At 42.7% G+C, this 27,316-nt stretch overlaps 1 protein-coding gene across 2 annotated transcripts in view; it reads left to right on the top strand.

Moving 5' to 3' along the window:
* Positions 1-4,244: 4,244 nt before the first annotated feature.
* DAGLA (diacylglycerol lipase alpha) overlaps positions 4,245-27,316 on the top strand; it is a 40,375-nt gene continuing 17,303 nt past the window's right edge. The window contains exons 1-12 of one of the 2 annotated variants that reach the window (XM_075837649.1): positions 4,245-4,353; positions 16,969-17,106; positions 19,009-19,220; positions 19,308-19,409; positions 19,604-19,742; positions 19,831-19,918; positions 22,022-22,156; positions 23,806-23,883; positions 23,975-24,099; positions 24,606-24,765; positions 25,833-25,916; positions 26,025-26,102. In XM_075837649.1, the coding sequence (XP_075693764.1) occupies positions 17,012-17,106; positions 19,009-19,220; positions 19,308-19,409; positions 19,604-19,742; positions 19,831-19,918; positions 22,022-22,156; positions 23,806-23,883; positions 23,975-24,099; positions 24,606-24,765; positions 25,833-25,916; positions 26,025-26,102 (1,296 nt within the window). In that variant the 5' untranslated portion in view covers positions 4,245-4,353; positions 16,969-17,011. Of the gene's footprint in view, positions 4,354-14,211; positions 14,256-16,968; positions 17,107-19,008; positions 19,221-19,307; positions 19,410-19,603; positions 19,743-19,830; positions 19,919-22,021; positions 22,157-23,805; positions 23,884-23,974; positions 24,100-24,605; positions 24,766-25,832; positions 25,917-26,024; positions 26,103-27,316 lie in introns of those variants that run through there. The other variant, XM_075837650.1, reaches the window with a different exon arrangement.

Raw genomic sequence — 27,316 nt, forward strand, 5'->3', positions numbered from 1 at the left:
TTTAAAATTTGTTTTATTTAAAATGTTGCAAACAGTATAGTTTATATACGTAGATCTATAAAATCTTCAGTGTACAAGTAAAGTGATACAATCAATTTCACTCAGTAGAAATAAGTACATTGTAATAGCAACATTGCAGAGTTTACGTTCTTTTTTTTATAAACCAATATAAACATTAGAAACACAACTTGTTGTCTAAACCACTATAGAACTACATGTGCGGATAAGGAACAGTAAAGAGCGAGTAATTCAAATCAATGAGAGCAATATTAGAAATCTCAATGGGTGAATTAAGAGTCATCTACAGCAATAGATTCAGCAGTATCCAACCACAAACCCCAAATTTTAGGAAATTTGTCAGGACAACCTCGATGTTGATATACCAATCGCTCATAAGGTATGATAGTGTTTACTAGTGTCTTCCATTGCAAAAATGATGTACGTCCATCTCCCATCCAATCAGTGGCGTAGCTATAGGGGTCGCAACGGTCGCAACTGCGACTGGGTCCCTAAGCCTGACCCGCTTGCAACTGACCCGCAGGACGCACATTCAGTTGGGTTCAATGCTGGAGCCACACTGTGCCACAAGCGGCTCGGCACAGGCAGGCGCGATGTGGAGACGTCATCGCTATTGTCTGTGCCAAGTCACTCACAGCAAAGTGCAGGGAAGGAAAAGGATCCTCCACCCGTCATGGGAAAGGTAAGTGATTATGTTATTATTTTTCTATTAGGTACATACATATGTGGGCATTATACTGGGTATGGGAGGGGGGGCTCGTATGGTAGCTGCTGAGGGGGCATTATACTGTATGGGGAGCATATTGTATGGGGGGGCATTATACTGTATGGGGCAGCTATGGGGGGCATTATACTGCGTGGGGCATTATACTGTATGTGGCAGCTATGGAGGACATTATACTGTATGGGGGCATTATACTGTATGGGGCAGCTATGGGGGCATTATACTGTATGGGGGGCATTATACTCTATGGGGCAGCTATGGGGGCATTATACTGTATGGGGCATTATACTGTATGGGGCAGCTATGGGGCATTATACTGTGTGGGGGCAGCTATGGAGGCATTATACTGTGTGGGGGGCAGCTATGGACGGCATTATACTGTGTGGGGGGCAGCTATGGAGGGCATTATATTGTGTGGGGCATTATACTGTGGGGGCATTCATGGGGTGTGTCTGGCAAGGTAGCTGGGCATAGGCGTGTACAGGGTTCTGGTGGTGTTGTGGAGGGGTAGGGGGGCCCAAGCTGAATTCTTGCACCTGGGCCCATGAGCTTATAGCTACGCCCCTGCATCCAAAGCATTGCTATCAAATTTCTGGCCAAGAATATACATATATAGTGTGTCCATATTTCCTCATCTAGAAGTCCAAATAGTGCGATTTTAGGAGAATTAGGTAGATTAGTAGGTAAAAGGGATGTGAGAAAATTGAACACTTGTGACCAAAATGTAGAAATGTAAGGGCAATTCCACATGAGGTGCCAAAAATCTGCCTCCAAACGGTAACATCTATGACAGGCCGAAGTGGGTATTCTGCCCATTTTATGTAATCTGATTCCGACACTTTAAATGGCACAAGTCAAATGAAACTCAATTCCCTACATAGTCAAACTATTTATGTTAACCATTTTGATGACTTCTATTCCTGCCAGTCTTTATTGACATTAACCAACATAAACATAAAACCCAAGTTCTTGGCTGCTCAAACCACCATGCCTGGCGCTGATGAGCATGCCATGTTTATAGTTACTCCAACCAAGTACCTTACCCATTTTAAAATTGATACAAGAGCATCCCCTATCTGGACTAATGTTACATACAGTATGTCCATTAAAGCTAACCAAGGGATTAGAGAGAATGTGGATGAATAGGAGCGGTATGGGTGAATTTTTTGAAATTTGTTTCTTCCTATTTATCCTAAAAAGGGTAAAAAAAAATAAGGCATGAGCCAATCAGTAAACAATGTATTCCTAAATTTACAGGAGGAATAACAGAGGAACATCACAACGCAGGGGTCTAAGAAAAGATGCTCCAAATAGTTATTTTTTGGGGAAGTACTTACAAAACCAGATGAGTCAGGAGAGGTGTCAGGAACTCTTTTATTAGCAAACTGAAAATTACCCAGCAGCAGCGAGGAAGCTTTTGGGCACAATCGTAATACTAATATTAGTGTAATCTGAGATAATCAGAAATATATGTTAGGGTATGTGCACACGATAACTGCAATTACGTCTGAAAGTCCGGAGCTGTTTTCAAGGGAAAACAGCCCCTGATTATCAGACGTTTTTTGAGCAACTCGCGTTATTCGCTGCGTTTTTGCGGCGTTTTTTACGTCCGTTTTTGGAGCTGTTTTCATTGGAGTCTATGAGAAAACGGCTTCAAAAACGTCCAAAGAAGTCTCCTGCACTTCTTTGACGAGGCAGTCATTTTACGCGTCGTCGTTTGACAGCTGTCAAACGACGACGCGTAAATTACAGGTCGTCGGCACAGTACGTCGGCAAAACCCATTCAAATGAATGGGCAGATGTTTGCCGACGTATTGTAGCCCTATTTTCAGGCGTAAATCGAGGCATAATACGTCTTGTTTACGCCTGAAAATAGGTCGTGTGAACCCAGCCTTATGTTCCAATCTTCCAACAACTGGCCAACTACCAGAAGTACCCTAATACCAGGGACAACATGCCACGCAGCAGGAGCCATCACACATCATAAAAAGCAACGTCATGTCACTAGTATGGCACGAAGAGACAGGAAAAGGAGTAGGTGAAGCGAGCAGCGGCCCAGGCTGCCATTGAGTAGCATTGGAATTGATGGATAAAAAAAAACAAATGCTTAAATGCTATGTACACCTTTAAAAACTTGTTTTTTTTGTGTGATTGGTGCAACTTTGTAATTACATTTTGTTAAAAATAATTTTACTTTTTGAGATACAGCTGCTTTGTATCCTGTATACAATCCGTCAGATCAACCGGACTGACCAGTGCATGCGGCTCCTGCGTGTCCACCTGTTATCGATCACATCTAAGTTATGAACTTGGGCTTCATTCACGTCTGTGTCAGGGCTCCTGCGTTCTGGCGTTCCGTCTGAGATTTCTGTCAGAACGGAACCCTGACTGAAACAAACGGAAATCACTGGATTCCGCTTGCATCACCATTGATTTCAATGGTGACGGAACCGATGCAAATGTTTTCCATTTGTCACCGTTGTGTAAGGGTTCCGTCATTTTGACAGAATGAATATCGCAGTCGACTACGGTATCGATTCAGTCAAAACTACGGAACCCTTGCACAACGGAGGCAAACGGAAACCATTTGCACCGGATCCGTCATCATTGGAAATGCCGCTATTGACCGTGGCATCTAAGCAGTTAGGCTGTGTTCACACAGCGGACTTTTCATGTAAAAAAAAAACAACAACGTGGAATTGCCAGAGAATCCATGGCAGAAATCCCTTGGACAGCCACATTTCTGCATGCAAATCTGCATCTGACTACCTGACGCTGTTTACGCTGCAGAAATCGCGTCAAGAAGTGACGTCTTTTCTTAGTTCTTCAGCATCAAAGCCACTTTAGGAAAGCGGTTTGCAATTCCGACTCCTGAAAATTCTGCCTAGTCTGGGCGGTTTCCCATTAAGGGCAATAGAATGTGCTTTGCAGGTGGAATTCACGCTGATTGCTACGCAGAAAATGCGTCGGAAACCGTTTGAATTTCCGCCGTGTGAACAAGGCCTTAATTGGTCGGCATTGGAGTTATCTCCAATCCTGGCCGTTAGAGAAGGGTGTCATCCGTAATACACAGCTGACACCCACATCGTATAGAGAAGGCGAAATCCATTAACCCAATCCATATCAGTAAGGGGGTGTGGTCTGTAATTGCGGGCGAGGATTCAATAATACAAAACTGGTACCCTGGAGAAAAAGCATCTCCAGTCAAGTAGCAAAATAGGGAGTGCAGAAAGAAGTGGAGGCGTTACCAATAGCAACCAATCAGCATCCAGCTCATGTTACTAGTGCAGGTTACAAAATGAAAGCAGGGATTTGATAAGTTGCTATGGGCAAATGCACCACTTTTCTTCATCACCTGCTGCCATTCACTCACAGTGAACACCAGTGCGGCACTATCATCCATCCGGGTAATCCCCGCTACACCATGACGTCACGACAATCCCTGCGCTCCGTCACGGCGGTGGCGCAGTTGCCATGAATACCGCCGGTGCGGAGAGGAGGGAAGGAGGTTCCGGAAGTGACGTCAGGTCCCGCCCCGGTGCGGACGTGCCGCTGCGCCGGGATCACGGAAAGAAGGAGCGAGCGAGTAGGCGGCATGGAGCCTCCGAGAGGTGAGAACAGTGATGTGGATGCAGGGCACACTGTGCTCGGACGTCCGGAGATATGTTGCAGAGTCTGGGGAGGAACGGGGCCGGCCTGGTGTACATGATGTGTACTGTGCATGATGTCACCGGGCGCTGCATGTCATAGTGAGGTGACAGCCCGTGCACCCAGCTGCTGTGTGCCACCGCTATGTCCATCCATTGGAGACCTGCTGTGACATGACCGTGTGCCCGGCCACTGCTGTGTGCACATCTGTCACCATCGTACTGTACCTATCGTCCTCTGTATAGATAACCTCCTCCTGATCAGACCCGCATCCCCTTCATCTTCTTCCCGGAGCACTGATCCATTCACAGATGCGATTGATACATTATTCCTATGGTATCAGATCGCAGCAGGAGTCACATTTCCATTGCTGTCACATACTATGAGGGCTGAGGAATAAATTCATGAACGTCTGATAGATGTTACTACAGATGGAGCAGACCTCTGGAAAGCATCGGCTGGTATAGATACTGATCACTTAGGTGCAGTTCTCACCATATTTGGGCCATACAGTTCAGGCATAGGGTGTGCTGTTTGTTTTGTTTTTCATAAAAAAAATTATACAAAAAAAAAAAAACTACAAACGTGTATTGGTCAAATTCTGTTTGGTGTGTGTACAGGTCCAATTCTAGTGGAAGTGATATATTTTTTTTAAATTATATTGCCCCATAGAAAGCTATGGGTACAATGCATTTTATTTTATTATTATGCAAATGTATACATTAGACATATGACCTAAATGATTTAGGCCACACCCCTTTTTGCATGTCACGCCCCCTATTTGCATTTTATGCCATTGAATTAATATTTGAGCCTGCTGTATACTACAGTATATAATATACCCCCTGACACTGCCCCCACACAGTATAATGCCGCTATAAATGCCTCCACACAGTATAATGCCCCCATAAGCTGCCTCTACATAGTATAATGCCCCTATAACTGACTTCTATACAGTATAATGCCCCTATAACTGACTTCTATGCAGTATAATGCCCCTATAACTGACTTCTATGCAGTATAATGCCCCTATAGCTTCCCTCTCACAGTATAATGCCCCCATATATGCACCTCATAGCTGCCCCCACAGCTGCCCCCTATAGTGTCTGAATAAAAATAATAATATACGTACGCCCCTAACCTTGTTTCAATCATGAGAGGAGGAGATCCTTTTGCTCCTCAGGTCTGTGCGGCACGGAGCAGACAGGCGCGATGAATTCCCTGCCTCGCGTCCAGGGATACATAGTAAATGGTAGAGCAGAACCTTATGGTCCCCTGCTTTACCATTGGATTCAACTGTATTTGCGTCCTGAAGATGTAGATACAGTTTAAACTGGGAAAAAAGAATTGATAAAACCAAAATATCAAGATGACATCAATTAATTGCGCAGAATTTCAATTTAGATTATTTTTTCGATTAATTGCCCAGCCCTACCCGGTACTCAGTAGTTGGTGTAAGGTTGGGTTGTGGCGCCCTTTGCACTTAATGGGGTCGTCTAGGATTTCTGCTATTTTTCGGAAATTGACGCTCATTTCCATTGGCTGTGTCTGATATTGCACTTAAATGGGGTTGAACTGCAATACCAGACAGCGCCCATGCACAGGGGTGGCGCTGTTTCTGTGGAATAAAAGCAGATCCATTTTTCTAATCATGGACAGGCTGTTTAAAATGTAAAGGTGTCCCCAAAAAAAATAGACTCAATAAAGCTTCACTTTAAACTTGACCACCAAACCCTATATGCAAGAGCAAACTACAACGCAACCACCGTGTCTGTGATTTGGGTTTATTCGTAAAGCCCCGTAACACTGAAACAAATGGAATTCTAGAGCCAATAAAACCGCTCGGAGTGTCGTGCATATTCTTACGGTTGTTCTGAGCGCTTACCCATTCGGCCAGTATAGCAGGGAGTCCATATTGCAGGCGGATATCTTGAGGATTTCCGCTGCATTGCAATGAATTGTGGGAGTGAAAGCGGGATCCCCGGGCCTGTCTTTCATCTGACAGGTGGGTCATATACACAGACGACTATTGTATCTTATTTTTGTTGCTTATATAGCACCAACATATTCTGCGGAGCTGTACGGAATTTGTCCAGTGGGGCTCACAATCTAAATTCCCCGTATGTGTATTTTTGGAGTGTCGGAGGACATACAACCTCTATCCAATTACAGTACACTGCTCAGATTAACAAAGTATTTTCCCCTTCGCCCTCCATGACGCCACCTGACCATGAGATGATCCTCCCATACCGGGACCTCCAACACCTACTCCTGTCACTTTCAGGTGAGGAGAGGAACGTCGTCCGTCCGGTAGCAGGTTCTGCCATGTCGGGCTTACCTTGGGCAAGTAAGTCTGGCGTTTTTTTTTCTTTTATGGCGCTGCCTGCTGCAATGGATCGTGGTGCAGTACGGTAATCCCTTCTTCGTCTGCATCACCAGTCTGAGGGAAGAGAGACTTTTGGAAAAGGATTGTGGCGACTGGACACCCAGGGGGTTCCTCCAGTCTTTCTATCAGCTGCCCGTCAAGTTTGGCTCCAGCTTGTGACGCCACGCAGGAGGCCTGTAGGCGAGGCGGCTCGTGCGACGACACTACTAAATCTAAATTGAGTGTCATTGGTGCTACGAGATTTTCCGATAAGTGAAATAAAAAAAAGTTTGCAAAAAATGTACAGAAAATCTTGTCAGATTCTAAAATGTACAAAAGTAAATTTGAATCCTTAATTTGTGTGAAAGTTTTTTTTTATTCTATCGAATAATTTTTTTTCTTTTAAAGTGATCTGCTTCTGGGAAAGCTGAGTGACAACCAGGGTGAACACTATTTACAGATGCCACTTTGCTTTCCGAACAACTCGTCTGCCTTCCTATACAGCAGCAGGGTTATGTATCGAGGCATAACTAGGCAGGTTTGATTTTTCAGGAGCCTAGGAAAGCTGGGTCAGACACAGAGGGGGATGTATTCAGAAAAGCTCTTAACTCACTTCAATGATGGATCCAATAACATCAACCATATTTCAATATAGTGCAACAACAATGTGCGACCGTGGCCTTCACCGCAGACGGCGCGGCTGTGAATCCGGATATTAGTGTTGCCGTTTTTTTTAAAACGTTATTTCCTGATATCAATCAATGTGCCTCTAGGACTTCTTACGAAATTACTCAGATGCAAGAGTAAATATTCTGTTCCTGAGGTGTGTTTGTACTGGGGCGGTGGTGGCGCTGGAAGGGATGCTCCACTATAAGAGCGTGTGATGAAGAAATGATAGGATGTAAGAAAGGCGGGATTGAGATCTGTACAGGTACTGGCGTGTGTTACTTGGAAGACGTTCACATTGTTGTATTGTTCAGAGATGCTCCGTCCTGTTCTCTGCTTGTGGCACTAAATATTTGGCTGGATATGAGGAGACATCCGTTTTCTTGTGTCTTAAGCCGGATCTAGTAATACCACATTCCTTCTGGCTGGCTGAAGCGTACGTGCAAGTGCAGGGTAATGTAGACACTGCCCACTGCAAATCTGTACACTGTCACATCTGCCTGTCAGCTGCCACTGCCTACTATTATTAGAAAATGTCATAGATGGCAATCCCCTGATATAGTGTTATTATTGGAGTCCCTCCCTAGTAGTTTTGGAGGTTGTTCTAATAACCTGCCGGGTTTCAAATGCCCGCTTATCCTGGTGGCCTGTCAGCAGAATACAGGCTGCAATTTATCAGTAGACTACGGGCTGTCATAAGACCGTTTTTGCCGATGAAAATTCCTTTTATCCATGACTATTATTATCAGATAAAACCTGCAGGTGTAGGGGAGCTTTACGGCTGGACGTCGGAGTGGCGGATGCAATATGGTTCGAAAAACATGCCGGCATTGATTTTTATTGCTAATCAGTATTTTTTTTTTTTAAATTGATTATTAATGGCTGCACGATTTTGTTAAACTGCAACATCATGCAGCAATTAATATTAAAAAAACGCACCAATTTGTGGTAAAAATGCAATTTCAAGCGGTTTTTGGCCACATGTTTCCACCGGCAGCCGCTTTGCGTGACCCTACCTGAAGCGCCTGTGCAAGCAGACAAATTTAAAAACTATATGGAGCTGTAATACGGCACGCGTAGCAGTCTATGGGGATGTACCTTCCAGTTGCATACAAAGCCATTTAGAGATTTTGAGGAAATCTGACAGGAAAAAAAGAGCGGTATGTTCCGTCAGATGCCGCATTGTAGAGATATTCTCTCAAGCATTGGTTCTAGGAGAGAATATCTCTGTAAAAGTAGAGTGCCTATGGCTATGTAGTACGCAGCTGTAGGCGCTCGGGGTGCTGCTATATGCATGAGGCCTTACTGCTTGGCTGGGTTTACGTATGCAATTTTGGTAATATCCAGCTGGATCCGTGGAATCGTCATGAGAAAAATGATGTTGGGATTACGGGGGTCAGCTGGTATAGCCATGAGAACTGCTTGGTAAACGCTCATTGCTCGCACCACAACGCTGCAACGGAGGTAAAGTATTACATGGGGTTCATTCAAAACTGGGCACCTTTGTAATGCACAAATGCCAAGCATCCTGAATAATGAGAGCCACCCTTTGCTCTGGCTAATAGAGGGGGAACCCCATTCCCATTAGTCCTATATTCCCTAATATAAACCGGGCTTGTCCAAAGCGCAATGTTTTAACGTCGGTCTGATTTCAGACAAAATCACAATGTGTAAATCCAGTCTTGGGTTTGCAGTTGCCTAATATTCTATTTAAAGTGTCTCGTGAGGTGGAGCTTCACTCATAAAGTTTCTGGATGACACATCATCGCTTATTTCTGAGCCTCCTGGCTCTCTTTTCTGGCGCTGTTCAGGCCTTGCATATCCTCTTCTCTTTATTTACGGTTGCATAAACAGATTATCTGAGATTTTATTACAATCAAATTAGCACGCCTGGAGATAAGTCCTGTATTACAGCCTCACCAAAATCACTGGGCTTAAATAGCGGAGATCAGGAGGCCGAGTGTGACGATTGTCCCCGCTTATCTTAAGGGTATTACAAAGAATTAGTCGCTTTTATGTAGAGTGTGTTCGTAAAGATCTGCAATTATGAGGAAGAAAATAAAGGAAATGACTAACGACATGAGATTTACATAGGACATCCTGTTATGACTCTTCGTGATATTGTAAAGCTGTGTGATAGAAGTGGGAACGTGTCACGGTGAAGAGAAAAGGATAAAGGACAATGGTTTGTCTTGATCGCCTCTCCGGGATCCATCCTGCTTTTCCTTCCAAACAAAAATACCTTGCACGTGAAAAATAAATTTTTGAAGCCGTCCTTAGACTAACCACAGGTTTGTCATTTGCCTCACCAGTATATCGCTACTTCAGCCTGCGTCTTCTAGAATCTTCCGCTAAACCCATTGTTCAGGCTGCCAGTGCCTTATAATTGTTCTTTTAATTTTTCATGAGGTAGCTTGTAAATGACAGTGAGTGCAGCCAATACGTGGCACTGGTGGAGAATGAGCGGGGCCTGAGGCGAGGGCTGTACGCCACGCTATTGTTTTTCCCATAAGCAATAATAGAGTTTGCATGCGGCTAGTTTAATATTAATGAGCGCTGATACTCTTAAAAAAGGGGTTTTCCGGACTACAGATACTCACTAACGGCTGAGAAAAAATATAATAAACGTTAAAATTCATTGTGAGTATAGAAGCCCTCCGCCGCGTCTTGTCGTCAAAGGACGATGATGCATTGACACGTGACTACGGCAGCCAATTGCTGGCCACATCGGTGACGTGTTGTCTATTGTGACTTTAACCCTGTTGCCAGCGATTTGTTGCTACGGTCAAGTGTCCATGGACGAAATTTCATCGCACTTTGAGGATTTACTTTATTATATAAATTCTGCCAGATTATAAGTTTTTCTTGAAACAGGAGGCACAGCTTTAGCGGATTACAGGCGCACTATCCTCAGATATGAACTATAATTCATGGTTGTACTAATAAACGAAGGATTGAGGCTTTTCCATTGGCCATAAAATGCACCTGACCTGACGAATAAAGCAGGACGACCGCATCTATGGGCTGGGAGAGGGGCGTCTTTTTAGGTGGGATCCAACAAGTAGCGAGAGGTGAGGCAGCACTGCTAAAATTAATGGGAATTTTATTCACCACCATTGCAACGTTTCAGTCCAACAGGACCTCTCTCAAGCATGCTTGAGAAAAGTCCTGTTGTGCTTGAGAAAGGTCCTGTTGGACTGAAACGTTGCACTGGTGGGTGAATAAAATTCCCATTTATTTTGGAAGTGCTGTCTCTTTCTTTCTCTCTTTCTTTCTCTCTTTCTTTCTCTCTCTCTTTCTCTCTCTCTTTCTCTCTCTCTTTCTCTCTCTCTTTCTCTCTCTCTTTCTCTCTCTCTTTCTCTCTCTCTTTCTCTCTCTCTCTCTCTCTCTCTCTCTCTCTCTCTCTCTCTCTCTCTTTCTCTCTCTCTCTCTCTCTCTCTCTCTCTCTCTCTCTCTCTCTCTCTCTCTCTCTCTCTTTCTCTCTCTTTCTCTCTCTCTCTCTCTCTCTTTCTCTCTCTCTCTCTCTCTTTCTCTCTCTTTCTCTCTCTTTCTCTCTCTTTCTCTCTCTTTCTCTCTCTTTCTCTCTCTTTCTCTCTCTTTCTCTCTCTTTCTCTCTCTTTCTCTCTCTTTCTCTCTCTTTCTCTCTCTTTCTCTCTCTTTCTCTCTCTTTCTCTCTCTTTCTCTTTCTCTCTCTTTCTCTTTTCCTTGTGGGACTTTGGATCCGGTTCCTTTGAGGCTCGCACCCGTTCTTTTACATTGTTCTCCGGTGCTGTGATAATCTTCCTTCTTTCTAGGTGGGAGTCACTTTATAATTTTTTTTTAACTTTTAGTTGTTTTGTTTTATGGTATATTATTGATTGACAATAAGGTCACTTTTGTTAATGATTGTTTATATGCTGACATGGATTGTGTCTTCCCAACAACGCCCCCCCCCCTGGCTTTTCTGGCCCAGTAAATTATTTGACGACACCTTAAAGCAACAGGGCCCTCGTTCTGGGATTTGACGTTCAGTGACAGATTTTTGTTACCTTTCACACTTATTTAGACAAACGTGTAATACGTCCGTGCAACACACGTGATTTTCACACGCCTCGCACGGACCTATGTTAGTCTATGGGGCCGTTCAGACTGTCCGTGAGTTTCACGCAGTGTGTGTCCGCTGCGTAAAACTCACGACGTCCTATATTTGTGAGTTTTTCGCGCATCACGCACCCATTGAAGTCAATTGGTGCGTGAAAATCACGCGCAGCACACGGAAGCACTTCCGTGTGACGCGCCTGATTCGCGCAACAGCAGTAAAAAGTATGAATGAAAACAAAAGCACCACGTGCTTTTCTGTTTACAAACCGTGTCATAATGATGGCGGCTGCGCGAAAATCACGCAGCCACGCATCATACGGGGCTGACACACGGAGCTGTTAAGTACCTTTTGCGAGCGCAAAACGCCGCGTTTTTTGCGCGCGCAAAATGCACACGCTCTTGTAAATCCGGCCTTAGAGTAAGGGTAAGTTCACACGGCGGATATGTTGTGTAAAAGCACTCCGCATATCCGTCCTTTGCATCGCAGGGAATTCCGGACGAAAAACCGCACCAAATTGTGGTGCGGTTTTTTGACCGGAATGTCCGAAGCGGAAAACTGCAAAAAAAAACAAAAAACTTCAGCTTAGGTAGCCATGGCGACGCATCCCTCCACCGTGTTGCAGCTCGACCTCCTGGGATGAAGGTTTATGCCATGTGAAAGATGCAGCCTGTGATTGGCTGCAGTGGTCACATGGGATAAAACGTTATGCTAGGAGGCCGGCCTGGAAGGAGAAACACAGAATTCTGGGTAAGTATAAGATTAATTTTTTTTAGTGGCGGAATCGCTTCTTTTCCGCTGCAAAAAAACGCAACCTCTGCTATTTGTTGTGAGTTTTACCTCCCCATTGAATTCAATAGGGAAAACACGCAACAAATATAATTGACATTCTGCAGATTAAAAAAAACGCACTGCTGCTCAATTTCTGAGCGTTTTCTTTCCGCTTTTCCGATCAGCATTTATGCAGCGTGTGGATGAGATTTGTTCAAATCTCATCCTTTTTGCTGCTGCTCTATTCTGCAAATTTTCTGCAATAAATGCCCTTGCGGAAAATCCACAGTATTTACGCTACGTGTGAACTGACCCTAATGGTAGCATGCACTGCCGCCAAATTGAGATGAATTAATGTCCATTTGTGGGGGTGTAAGATAATGACCACCATGGCTGAAGATATTTAGATACGGTTGAAATTGCACCTAAAAAACACATCCTAAAAAAAATCCGTAGCCGTTTTACCGTGATTGTCTGCGTTTTTGATGACGCAACTGCATTATAAACCGCACCAAATTGAGGTGAAACCGCATTCAGTTTCAACCGCAACATCTAAATACACCCGAAAGGTTAATTTCATGTCGCCTTTAAAGAAGCAAATTTCGGAAATGTAACTAGGACCGCTATTATATGTGCAACGTTCTGGTAAATCATGAAGGTAGGAAGCATTGCTTGCGTTTGTGGTTGTGTGTTTCTGTATTGTTAGTGGCAGAACAATGAAATGTAAATGTGACCAATTGATTTTTTTCCCCAAAAATTCCCTTTCACTTGAATTGCAAGCGGCAAAACAACATCGGAAATAAAATAATGGTCTCTACTCGTGTGTGAACAGGGTTAGTCATTATCTGGGGACTTGTAATAGCACGTCACACATTTCTTCGTTCCGAACGTCTGCCACCATGAAAAACGCCCTGACTAAATATTCCTACAGCTTATTGACCTTTCTCACTATATTACAAATATAGAACTTGACGTAGGACCCGCCGTCCATCTCATGTCTATGAGGACTGTCCGATATTCGCCAGGGGAGATGAGAACTGGACAAGTTCCCTTTTAACATGTTTTCCTAAGAGATCCGCCACGCCAGATTCTTGGTGGCCACTTATCTCGCCTATTTTAAACGATATGTATGCGCAGGGCCGGACAAAAACAGGGGGGGCCCTATTCAAAAACAGTAAATGGGCCCCTTTCTCACGAATAGTTTATTATAGAGCACCCTCTTATGTCGTTCTAACAAGTCACTACTAATTGTGAGATATTAAACTTAGTAGCTCAGGCGCTTACATGCAAACTAACGGACTCTAAGGCCCTGTTCACACAGAGTTGTTTTTTTTTTTACAAGTTTTTTGACGCTGAAACCGCGTCGGAAAAACGCGCCAAAAAATGGCTGAAAATGCCTCCCATTGATTTCAATGGGAGGTGGACGCGTTTTGTTTTTTTTACCGCGAACGTTAAAAAACTCTCACAGTAAAAAGAAGCAACATGCCCTATCTTCGGGCGTTTACGCCTCTGACCTCCCATTGACATCAATAGGAGGCAGAGAAAGCGTATTTCGCTGCGTTTTTGCCCGTGGCACTCAATGGGCGCAAGTAAACAACGCGGCAAACGGCGTGCAGGCAGATGAGAAAACTGCCAAAAGAAACTGCTAGCTGCTTTTAAGTAGGCAATTGACCCCTTTACCTACTGGTTCCTTGTGCAGTGGCACAGTTTGCCCAAATGGTATATCCGCTCCCTGGTATGTCTATCGCGGTGTGCACTTCTATGGCCATGGGTTGGTGTCCTTATAAGACCTAATGTCACAATTGAGATAAAATAGAGAGGGCTCCGTCCAGGAAATTGTTAAAGGCCCCAGAAAATGACTGCACAGGGCAGTTTGCCTATTACACAAGGCAAAGTTCAAACTCTCAATATTGATTTGATAGTCCATTGTCCAGACACAGAAGAGACAGAGAGCGCAACGCAGGAGCGATTAAAGACCGCAGCAGGTACTGGACAGATACAATGCAGGAAAGGGGGGGGGGGGTAGGAAGACGTCTGATTATTCCTCGAGGGCTTTCTGTGCACCTTGGGACTTGCACAATTTCTAGAGGGAAGTACATGAAAAATACCACACAAAGTAGAACTACATGAATATCTCTAGTTTATTCTGTGTATTCATGCCTACGCTCAAAAACCTGAACTCCGTTTCGACTATACTAACCCCTAGGTATGTCTGCAGTGTTACCGGATGCTGAGATACGGGGTGTTGTTTGGTGGGTCTTCAACACTAGAGAGCTGCTGTAGTTGTCCCTGTCCTTTACTGTCACATAGAGGGAACCTAGTGCCCGCTGGTGAATCACTTCATGACTATAAATTCTGCAGGGCAGTTATTGTCTCATATGTGAAATGTTTGTATACTATAAAAAATGTGTCCAAAAAAAAATTCTGCAGGATGTGGAAAAAAAAAAAGTTTTTGGACTCCTTAACCCCGACCAGCCCCATGTTGCAGGCAGCGCCACAGTTTTGAGGACCCCACAAACAACACTGTATATGTCAGCGATCTGAGCAGATTTATTACTTTTTTTTTCCTTTAATCTAAAGTATCAAAAATAGGTCTTTATTCAGGAATCTTAAAATGTGTTTTGTGATCGGAGTCCAAAGTTCCAGAAAACGGGTTATGTAACGGGAACAGTAAACAGGACAGATGTCCTACATTATGTGCTGGGATAAAATGATTTTGTGGGCTTTAATACCGTAGTGTAGACTCCGTGGCCGCTCCGCCAGCATACGCTTAACTGTTTGTTTTTTCTTCAAGGAATGATTACATTTAGACTGGATTTACATGATGGTTGCTGCGTCAGGCTAATCTCGGTGTAAATGGACAAAGTTTTCTTCATCTGGCAAGCAGTGATCAGAAGGGAAACCCTGATTAATGCTAAAGTAGAACAAGTGTGTCGGTTTGTTACTGGCCCGCTCAGACCGGAAACGCAAATTACAGGAAAAGCCATGCAAAAGAGACCAAAACCTCATATAGACAACAACCGTTCGTATGCCTTAATAAAAAAAAATTATAGACGTTGTGGGGTCCCTAGATCAGGATCCCCCCCCCCCCCCCCCATGAGCTAGAGCGAAGATCTTCTAAGTACAGGCCCATACATACGGGCCAGTAATCAGCAGAACGCTCATTCCCAATTATTGAATTGTGTAAACAGGGCAGCGATCAGCCGACAAACAAACGCTCGTTCATCGGCTGATCACATCATGTTTGCAGCCTAAAAATCATTGTTGTCAGTACATCTCCCCGTGTAAACAGAGGATGTGCTGCAGTCAAAGATGCAAACCGATGAGGACCGAACGATCGCGTTAACGATTGTTAGTCACCGTACAGAAAGCAATGTCCTGTGTAAAAGGGCCGGTTTACCATCGAGGAAGAAATCAGGCTTTAGGCTATGTTCACACCGCGGTCGGTGTGTAAGTTCGGCCTATGCACTGAATAGTAGGAGCCAAAAGGACACTATTGCAGAATCCACCGGGCAGGTATAGGTTGGTATACCACCGGAAAAAAAACTACTGCGCTTTATACGGTTTAATAGATGGATGTTTGGCAAGCAACTATGTTATGTCTATGAGTGGTAGAGGGGTAAGAAGATGCGTCACCAGAGAGAACAAAAGGGGATTGCCTGGAGAAAATAATATATCCATTAAAATCCTTTGGCAGACCTGTTGGGTATGGTAACAGCCCTTCACATACAAAATATTGGCAAAAAATCTTTATGGGCAGCTTTAGTCCTCCATTATAAAGGTGTTTGGAGGAGGGGTATAGTGGGGTCTAATAAGACAGGGGGATAACCTGGTTATCAAATTAGCTGATAATACCAAGGACAACTAGAAGATAATCCGGTAGTACATCTTATAAACCGCTCCAGCCTTCTTTCTTTGTGGCGGTTGCGATTTCTGAACAGGGTTATGGACCCTCAGATCAGCTGTTTGGAAAATAGATAATTTCACAAGAAGGGTCCTCTTAGAACATTAGGAGAAATGGTAGAACAATCTAAGTAGTAATACATGAAGCTGACGTTCTAGCAGGAGGATATGTTGCAGCAGGTGTTGCGGCTGTGGAGATAAACTGAGAAGAGGATAGAAATGGACGGCGGTGGGTGCTAATGTGAGTAGGAACAGAGGCTACTTGTTATATAGCGGCGGCCGAGGACTTTACTGTACATTCACAATTGTTCTGGGCATGGCCTGGGGCGGCAGAAGAAGCAAGATCCGATTACTCCCATTGGAAGCTAGATGTATAGTCACATACTGTTATGAAAGGCCAGATTGTAAGCTCTGTGGAGAAGATCGTTTTTGTAGTGGTGATGTCATGTCTAACTAGTATAGTAATACTGTACTGTAATATTTAACTATTGACATGCCTGCTCCGCTTACAGGAACGGGAAAATACATGTTCTATAATTCTCCATATACTGCCTCATATGTTGCATATCAGTCTGGCTACTTGTGGAGGTGGGGAAACGGGGACAAATTTTTATTTAGGGCACCAGGAATACTGGGTGACAACCCCTGTTGTGTTTAATAGCAGCCATAGTGGTTATCGCTCAGTTTGTTTTATCATTTGGGCTTATTTTAATATTCTGATCTAAATAATGGTAATAATTGCACCCATTTTTTTTTTTTTCGTTGACTATAGTGCATATTTTTTTTTTCCTGCAGACAGTAAAGGAAGGCCGCGGTGACATAGTGCTTGCTGCTCACCATGCCGGGCATTGTCGTGTTCCGCCGGCGCTGGTCTGTGGGCAGCGATGATTTGGTGTTGCCGGGAATCTTCCTCTTTGTACTGCACAGCACGTGGTGAGTAAGAAGGTTTATCATGTCGCCTTGATAATCTGCTACTTGGAGAGCCTGACCAGTTAATAAGATCCTTAATTCTGGGAATGGATAGTGCGAAGTGACAGCGCTTTCTCCTAAGCAGATAAGCGTTTACATCTCCGCTTTATCTAAAGATGCGCACAACGTAATAAGATCAGAAAACGTAAGCTGGCTATAGACTTAAAGATTTGTCTATGATATGAAGAGCATCTATTATTTTTCTTTTTTGTATCATAGGAAATATTGTGCGTTTGCGTTGCCACATGTGTATGTTCCTTGGACAGTACTAAACGTTACAACCGTAGCGTTTAATGCTAACCAGCCAGAAAAATTTTGAAGCATGGACGCTAAATGTTCCGCGCAATAGAGCAGATTTCCATTGCTCCAAGCCGATTGCTTTTAGTGTCCTAGACGCAACAATTCTCTTCTTACATGCGTAGGACCCCTTCCGATCTTGAAATTATTTTCCTCCAATCACCTGTGACGCATGATGGGGTAGATTTTATCATTCTTATTGCCCTAAAAGGGGCATTGCCATCTCGTTAATCATTTTGTAATATGACCGCTAACATAAATATAGTCCGGTTACTAAATGCAAACATTTTTCGCAACTGTACCATTCTCCAGATATTTCTGCCTCTCCACCCTATGTGTCCTTCGTTCTTTGTCACTCTTTGCCTAGGGTTATGGCAGTGGCCACGCTTGCGCAGTTTTGGCACATGGGTTTACAGTAGAGGCTGGCCGGGGTCTCCTTTAGCAACCGGCCACCTCCCTTCAACTCTATAGTGGTTTATGGACAGTTCCAGGACATGCGCAGTAGCCCTGAATCCATGGGAAGGTGCACGTTAAGGGCAGCGGTGCGATGACATCAGTACATTTCCGCTAGTCTGAGCTGTCAATCATACTGAGATGATCCACCCCGCGACAGAGAGAAACAATGATGGAAGTATTATAGGGGGAAAAAAACGTTTATGTAATTGGTTTTAATTAAAAATGCTGCTAGGATTAGCTTCTGCAGTTTACATGTATTCCAATAAATTACAAGCTGCTCTGCCGTTTTCTATCAATTTAGTCAACGAGCTCCCTGTCGTCTCGTCTCCAGCCTCTCTCTCTCGTCTCCTGAATGCTCAATTCTGATCAAATCTAATGAAATACAGGCAAGCTGCAGAATCCATACCGTGTCAAATATTTCGTTAAAACCAGTTACATAAATTATCCATAGAATTTTAAAGTCGACACGGGAGGCAGAAGATGCACCAAATTTATCACCGTGGCGCACTCTAAGTTAGATTTGGCTAATCTTGCTAGACGTGTTTGACACTTTTCTCATCCTTGTGGTTGACTAACTTTAGACCAATATTTTGTGCCAAAATTTTGGCGCAAATTTAAAAACTTCTCTTTTCTGGACCCTCTTTTTCAAATGGCCTAGTAAGGTACAAAAAGTGTTTAAAACGCATGATAAATCTGGCGCAAGGCATGTACGCAAATTGAGCCAGAATTCTGACGCATTTAACTTAACAAATCTCCCCCCATGTTTTCTCCCGTTCCTTTTATTACTTTGGTTTTCTGTCTTTGAAGCCTTTCCTTCTCTCCTTCTATCCTTATTACTGTGTGATGTGATGAGGTCAAGTGATTTATGGATTTTTACCTTTTTTGTTATGCACCTTCAAATTGTATTTGCTTTTGCAGCTGATGCTTGGCATTGAACACTCTTGCTTAGCTGACTAATGATCAGTATACCCATGATTGAGACCTTCCCTGCTGTCGTGACTTAGGGTTGCACAATCTTATGTTACTGTATAGGAATTAAGCTGAGGTTATGATGTGTTGTAATTCTTACAATTTGTGCTTCTGAATATTTTCCTTTTTAATTATTTCCCACAGGTTTGTTATCCTCTCTGTGGTTCTCTTTGGACTAACCTATAACCCGCATGAGACATGTTCCCTGAATCTGGTAGATCATGGTCGGGGCTATCTGGGAATTCTGCTCAGCTGCATGATTGCAGAGGTGGCCATCATCTGGCTGAGCATGCGAGGGGGAATCCTGTACACTGATCCTAGGGACTCTATGCAGTATGTGCTATACGTCCGGCTTGGTGAGTAAGATTTACAGACAAACCTTCTCTTGGCATGCGTAATGTGGAAACCTATTGTCCATTTACACTGTCTTTGATCCCTTGCAGCAATTCTGGTGATTGAGTTTGTTTATGCCATCGTGGGTATTGTCTGGCTCGCTCAGTATTACACATCCTGCAACGATGTCACTGCCAAGAATGTTACGCTGGGTAAGTGGAATCAAATTCTTTTTATGTCTGCAACGTGAAGAGATCTAGTAGGTATAGCTCTGGCCAACATACTTCAACACCTATCTCCTTTTTTTTTTTTTTTTTTTTTTTTTTTTTTTTTTTTTTTTTTTTTACACTCCATTGCTCATTTTCTTCCTTGCCTGTGCCTTATGGTTATTATTGTGTATGTATAGGGATGGTGGTATGTAACTGGGTGGTCATACTCAGTGTCTGTATCACGGTGCTCTGTGTGTTTGATCCAACTGGAAGGACCTTTGTGAAGCTGCGTGCAACAAAGAGAAGACAAAGGAATTTGCGCACATACAATTTACGGTAAATAAATTTTTCCTCTTACCGCTAGATGTATTCTATTGCGATTACCGCAGCTTCATCCACTTTTTTTATTTCTGCGTGGTGTTAGACACCGCCTGGAGGAAGGTCAGGCCAGCAGCTGGACCCGTCGTTTGAAAGTCTTCCTATGTTGCACTCGCACAAAGGACTCTCAGTCTGTAAGTACATGCTGATGCAGCGAAATTCCTTTAACACACTGTTAGATAATCTAGAAAGTCTGATAATCCAGCACCGAGACACTGGATTAGGAAATGCTTCTGTTTTTAGATACTTTTAGAAAATATGAGGGACTCACCGGTGATATAAGCAATGGGGATAGCCGAGTACAATGGGTTTTATTCAATCCCCCAAAAGAATCCTACAGTCAAACAAAATACCCGCTCTCCAGACTTCCCTACTACACTCTGTCAAATATGTTATATGCAAGATAGAAGAAGTCTTACACTCTTTGTAAAAAAATAGATGACACTAATATGTTTATATCAAGTGTTTATCTCACATTCAAATTTGCCAAGAAAATAAAATAACGTGAATGTACAAAACAAAAATAGAAAAAGTAAAATTAAAAAAATAAATAAAAATGAAATGCAAATTAAAATAAAAATGATAATCAAAATCCAAGATAAAATACAAGTTAATACATACATGGACACTGCAGTATAATCTAAAATATAAAATGTTGCATATTCTAGTGCAGTGTCCATTGATGTATTAACTTTTATGTATTCTTTTTTTGTTTTTATTTTTTTTTCTTGAATTTTAATTTTAATTTTTACTTTTTAAATTTTTATTTTCTACATTCACGTATTTAACTTTTCTTTTCTTGGCAAAATTGATATCCTATTTGAATGTGAGATAAACACTTGATATAAATGTTTGTGTCATCTATTTTTTTACAAATCGTGTAATACTACTACAGTACCTTGCATATAACATATATTTTACAGTGTTGTAGGGGAGCCTGGAGAACGTGTTTTTTTTTTAATTTTTATAGATACCTTTCTTAGACCATTTAAAATGTTTTCCATGTAGTTTGGGTCTTGCTATATTTTGCTTAGAAGTGAAATATGAGCCATTCACTTTACTTCTCCTGGTAGGGCTTCTTTTGAAATCTTGCTGTATAGAAAGCAAATAAAACATAGTCATTCTCTTGTGTCCACTTTAACAGTAGCACTAGAGTATTTTGTACAGCCTAGGTAGACACCAGGTAGATCAAGATCTACTCTAACAGGTTCTGAGTAGATGCCCAAGTTCAACAATGAGGACGTCTAACGTCTTAAGGTCTTATTAAATGGTCCGATATGGACCGTGAAAAAGGAGCCGATAACCTATGATTGCTCGAGCTGTCTCGTTGATGTATTGGGATGAGCGCTCGTTACTCCGATCGTTCGTCACCATATATTTCCCTCATGTCGGTAGCGCATCTCCCTGTTTACACCAGGAGATGTCCTGCCGACAACAATGATTTTTTAATGCTGCATAAAAGAGCCGATCAGCTGTTGAATGAGCGTTTGCTCATTCATCGGCTGATCGTTGCCCTGTTTACACAAGACAATGATCGGGAACGAGCATTCGTTGGCTTGTGTAATAGGGCCTTTGAACTCGAAATGTGGCCATATACGTTATATAACTGTTGGCTTATTCGGCCTACAGTTATTTCTCCCAACTCCACCATAACCATGCACACTTATTTCAATGTGGAGAGGGGAATCGGCTGCTGCCTTACACCTCTGTCAGTGACTTACCCCCATGGGAACAGAGTACGGGCATGTTGAAATCCTGACATCTGTTAAATCCATGTGATATGTATTTTTTTTTAACATTGTGGCCAATGACCAATGTATGCCACTAAATACAGTGGCATATGTCGGTTCTACACATCGGTGAATACTACCGACGTATACAAGAACTAAATGTGAACAGAGCCGAAGGCTGCAAATGTGTGTGAAATAAATATCCTCACATGAAAATATATATATTTTTTCACTTTTTGGATAAAGCCGTAAAAAAAAGTCTAGGATGTGTATAGACGAGTGTTTTCTTACAAATGGCGAGCACCTTGTATAAGTATATAAATCTGTGGCCTAAACTGGGTCACTTCTCTTCTGTGTGAGACGAGATTTTTATCACCGCAGATTTTTTACACCTTCTGAGGTCAAGTAGATCTGTCCCCCCCCACCAAGGATATCTACCAGTAACATATACTATAGGTAGACTTTTAATGAATACATGTTCTGACTAAGTTATGCCTTCTCTTTCAGGACGCATATTCAGAAATTGCCTATTTGTTTGCTGAGTTTTTCCGAGATCTGGATATTGTTCCATCTGACATCATTGCTGGCTTAGTCCTACTGCGTCAAAGGCAGAGAGCAAAGCGTAACGCAGTGCTGGATGAGGTAAGCTCTCTAGAGCCTTTAATCCTTTCTTTGTCAGTGACATACACTGTTTACCATGGCAATGAATGCTTGACAGAAAATAGGAACAATCAGCAATGAACCTTACCGACTCTGCTATAGTTATCAAATGTCCATCTGAAAACCTGGTTAATGTTTACATAGAAGACCTGAGATCACTGTCCCCCTTTTCTTTATTGGCGCCATGGGAATTTCCAGTGAGGTCTTCACTGGAATTTCCTATATAAGGCCGAATTCACACATGGCAGAATGGTTGCATGTATTCAACACAGATTTCGGCAGTGAAAATACGCACTAAGAATTTTTTTTTTTTTTTAATGTCTCTTATTTACACACCATGTACAAGGAAAAGTCAGTCTTTTTGACACACTGCAGAAATTCAGATTCACAGATTCCAATAACTATCACAGATGCATTGCAGAAAGGTTATATTCTTCCATAAAATGTTTTCTTGTGGTTTTTGCTGCATTTGTAGTTTCCTGTAGAAAGTTCTAGAAATGTATTTTGAGAATCCCAACAGGTTTTTATATTTATATGTGTTCATATATCAAGTCTCCTACCGGTGCCTAACGTGAGATCACACGATGTCACGTTGGAACCAGGGCGACGTGGACACAACTGCAAAGACTGGGATGATGGTGGGAGGATTATGATGAAAGTAAGGAGAAGGGGTAATTCCATCTTGGGTGTTTATTGCAGATCCTCAGCTGTTTGCCCGGCTCTTTCCATAAGTCCTGCAGACTGCAGTGGAGAGAACTGTGTGCAAGTGTGGCCACCTTTCCATTGACTTCAATGGTGAAGTAGTGGCAGCTGATAGTCGATATAAATCGGTATACGGGGGATCGCAGGTGCCACCGATAGACCCCTCACCTCTCAGGCATTCATAGAATATTCTGTGGATATGCCTAAAATGGTAATACCCTTTCTCTGAGGCCACAATGCAGTTCTCAAAGTAAAATCGGCACCGTCATTTGCAGCAAAACCAAAGGAAATCCACATGTAGTTCTTGGTTCACGGTCTGGTCTAGGGGTTACCAAAATAAAATATATGCTCCTCACAAACGCCATTAATACAAAGGTGTGAATGTAGCCTTGGGCTGGTTTTACCTCCGTGTATTCGTGCCCTATGCTGAAGCCATATTTTTAGAGGAAAGTACCGGATTGGATGTCTATCCTAAAGATCTCTTGGGAAAGGCTATCCTAATCTACATGGCTCCTGTACTGAGCCGTAATAATCTCACCTGAAACCGGTTGTAGGGAGAGCCCCCTGGGACGCGTAACACCTTGGAATCTCCCTGTTACAGTGTTCCCTACTGGTGGGGTATATAACATCCATATATTATATGCACAGACATCTATAAAATCAGCGTTAAGGAAAACAGTCAAAATGAAACTTTTAATAATACAAAATTAAAAGTCAAAATGAATACCCAGACACTTCATTTTCCATTATATATGGGGTTTTTTTTTGTTATTTTTTTTATTAACTCTTCCAAGAAAATTCCATGGGTGATCTTATCTATGTTCCCCATAAATTTTACAACAGATCAACATTGTAGTAACAGGGTTGAGTAATGGGTTCTTGTACCTAGTGAAATAAACTGTGCTGATTTTCTCTATTCTCTGTTTCAGGCTAATAATGATATATTGGCTTTCTTGTCTGGCATGCCAGTCACCCGAAAAACAAAATATCTGGACCTGAAAAATGCCGTAAGTATTTCTGCTTCTCCATCTCTCTCTGTACAGTGAATGCCTGTCCTGAGTCCTATCTCCTCACAATGTCCTGTCTTTCTTACTACAGCAAGAGATGCAGCGGTACAAGGAGGTCTGTTATTACATGCTGTTTGCACTGGCGGCATATGGCTGGCCCATGTACCTCATCCGGAAACCAACTTGTGGCATCTGCCGATTGGCAGGCGCTTGCTCGTGAGTTCTCCCTAGTTTGATATAACTTTCACACTTTTAATTGACTTTTTCCTTTATCTATTCTATCAATACACTAAGGCCTCATGCACACGAGTGTCTGTATTTTGGCCCATTAGTGTGAAAAATGGAACCATATTGTGCCGACTTGGTTCTGTTTCACGGATTAGGTTTTCTTCTAGAAGCGTTCAGTGCTTCTAGGGGAGATCTCGGTCCAATTATACATCATGCGATGGATCATGCTGCAATATTTTTTTTTAATGCAGACTCTGCATGTGTTTCCTACCATGGTGGAATACAAAGCACCATTGAAAAGTAATTCCACCGTATTCAGGATCCGTGTGATACAGACCGTTGGCACACTCCTGTGCATAAGGCCTCATTCTGTTTGTGCATTGCGTACTGTATATATTGCTGCACATGTAAGTGTTCACAGCTTGGCCTTTTCTGTCTAACACGTATTATGTACCTCCTTCTTTGTCTCTCTATTCTTGATTTGACGTCCTTAGCAGCTGCTGTTGTCTCTGCTCTTCTCGTCCTCGCTTCGCCCCTGGAGTTACCATCGAGGAGGATAACTGCTGCGGTTGTAATGCAATTGCAATAAAGCGTCACTTCTTGGATGAGAACATGAACATGGTGGACATTGTGTACACTTCATGTCATGATGCGGTTAGTCTTCTTTCCTGCTCTGCTTCATGTTCCTTCTACGGTCTTTGTACAAGATGGTCAGTGGGTCTCATTTATGAAGACTAGTGTACCAGAAAAATAGAGCTTTTGCCCATAATAGCAAGTCCGCTGCCAAGAATGAACTCATCGGCCATGTTGACGGCTACTGAAGAGCAACTCTGGCTTTAAACACACATGGAGGTTTCTGCAAAGTTGGAGATGTTCTTTTTAATCATGACCATTTCATAAATTTTTGTCAGAAAGTTTTATAACACAATAGAGCATTTAAACCGCTACATCTAAAAACTTTTAATTGTGTTAGTTATGTCTCCTAAATGCGTAGATTGAGCCAAACCCGTTGTTCTGGTGTAGTAGATCAGTAGTAGTAGTAAACAATGTGGGCCATCGGACTATGTTCAGACCATGTTTTTTGGCCTACGTTTCCCGGGATAAGCTACTGACATATATGTTAAATGTAGTCTGTGACGGATGCCTAACGGTGGCATCAATCACCCATAGGCTATAATGGTATCCGTTTAACGGATACATCATAAACTCTCATGACTCTTTTCACGACGTAGGTGTTAAAAGGACACCATTATAGCCTATGGGTGATGGGATAGTGTAATCTACTGACATCTACCAGCCAAAAAGACACTCTTTGCGTCTCCGTCTGACAATGGAATCTTATCAACCCATTTATCTTGTACATTGGGAGCTTTCCTGAAGTACATGCTAAACGTAAACAAAAACGTGATGTGAACAGGGCCTTGCATAGTTAGTGAAACACAACTTGTCTAAATGTTGGTAATAATTAACGTAACAGACTCAATTCGTAATTTAGCCATGTATATCGATCACCTATCCATGGGGTAGGTGGTAAATGTTAGACCGGTGGGGGTGGAGCTGCTTTGACACCCCCCCCCCGTAATTGCTAGAGTTCTTTTGAGTGGTTGCCATGCTTGTGCGCTGGCACTTTACACAACTATGTGGCGATACTAAAGCAACTGATGCCACAATTGGGAGGTTCTTTTCTTCATCTATATTTTTGTTCTGGTGTCTTTCTACAGGTTTATGAAACCCCATTCTTTGTGGCTGTCGATCACGATAAGAAGAAAGTAGTAATTAGTATACGTGGCACACTCTCTCCAAAGGTAAAGGAATACAAACAGGTTTTGTTTTTTTAAATCCGATTTTTAAGAACAATTTTTTTATATTTGTAAAGTATGACATGAAAAACTTCTCACTATTCATTTTCTCAGGATGCCTTGACAGACCTTACCGGAGATGCGGAGCGCCTGCCAGTAGAGGGACACCATGGAACGTGGTTAGGGCACAAGGTACGGGTCAACTAATTAAATGGTTGTCTTAAATGTGTTTTTCGTTTTTTTAAGCTGAAGTCATTTATCTCCAGAAAAAGTTGGGAATGCCAAACAAAAATGACAATCCTTTTGGCAATTACATTTGATCAAAGCTACGGACGGCAACTTGTCTTGGAAATGTACGATTACAGGACACCGGTGTAATATTTGGTTGTGCAGAGTCAACCAGTTGGAGGCACTTTTTTGCATAGTTTATTTTATACTCTGGCGGAGGGTGGTGCCAAGTGCGGCATAATACAGCTGACTCTGCTTGGTCATATATATCATGAACCTCTATGATGTCCATATGCATTTTTATGTAAATTGTATATTTATCCAAATCATGACGATGAGAAGGATGCTTAACTGGCTCCCGACCGCTGACTGTATTTTTACGGCCAGCGGTCAGGGTCCTTAAAACCCGAGCCATAGACTTTTTACGGCTCGGGTTTTAAATTGCTGCCCGCGCGATCGGGCAGCTGAATGTCGGGTCTCCGGCTGTCAGTGACTGCCAGGGACCCTGAGGAGAGGATAGAAGCAGCTTTCGCTGCTTCTGTCTTCTCCAATGGCTTTTTACACAGCGCTCAGTGAACGCTGTGTATAGGAATAGAGACCGCAGCAGCGGCGCTGTCTCTATTCCTCCCGGTGATCATGTGACTGGTCACATGATCGCCGGGTGCCGTTACTGACAGACTGCTGCTGGGTCTTACTAGACCCAGCACAGCCCTATTAGTGACAATCGTCACTATGAGAGGGCTGATTTCCCCTGTAACTGGGGCTGCTGTGCTGTGCTGTGTCTTTTTTGACCTTTGAGGAACAGACCATAGTAATAAAAAAAATAGTAAAGTGCAAAAAAAAATTAAATAATAAATACACATAAAATACCCACCCCAAAAAAAAACGGTCCCCACCGCCAATCATTGTTGTAACGCTAGCGCTGACCCAATTACCCTAATATAGACATGTAATATATAAAAATTTATGGTAGATACAAAAAGAAACCTGCATTGTCTACGGAAAAAACGTCGCAAAAATCACGTCGTTAGCCCAACAAATAAAAAAATTATAGCCATTTAACTAACACGTGCTAAAAATGGCTAAACGGTGTCTGGTCCTGAAGGTGCAAAATAGCCCGGTCCTGAACTGGTTAAATTTGATTGCTTGCTATGATTAATTATTTCATTGGATGTTGT

The sequence above is a fragment of the Rhinoderma darwinii genome, chromosome 9 (assembly GCF_050947455.1).
Source record: "Rhinoderma darwinii isolate aRhiDar2 chromosome 9, aRhiDar2.hap1, whole genome shotgun sequence".
NCBI classification, from domain to species: Eukaryota; Metazoa; Chordata; class Amphibia; order Anura; family Rhinodermatidae; genus Rhinoderma; species Rhinoderma darwinii.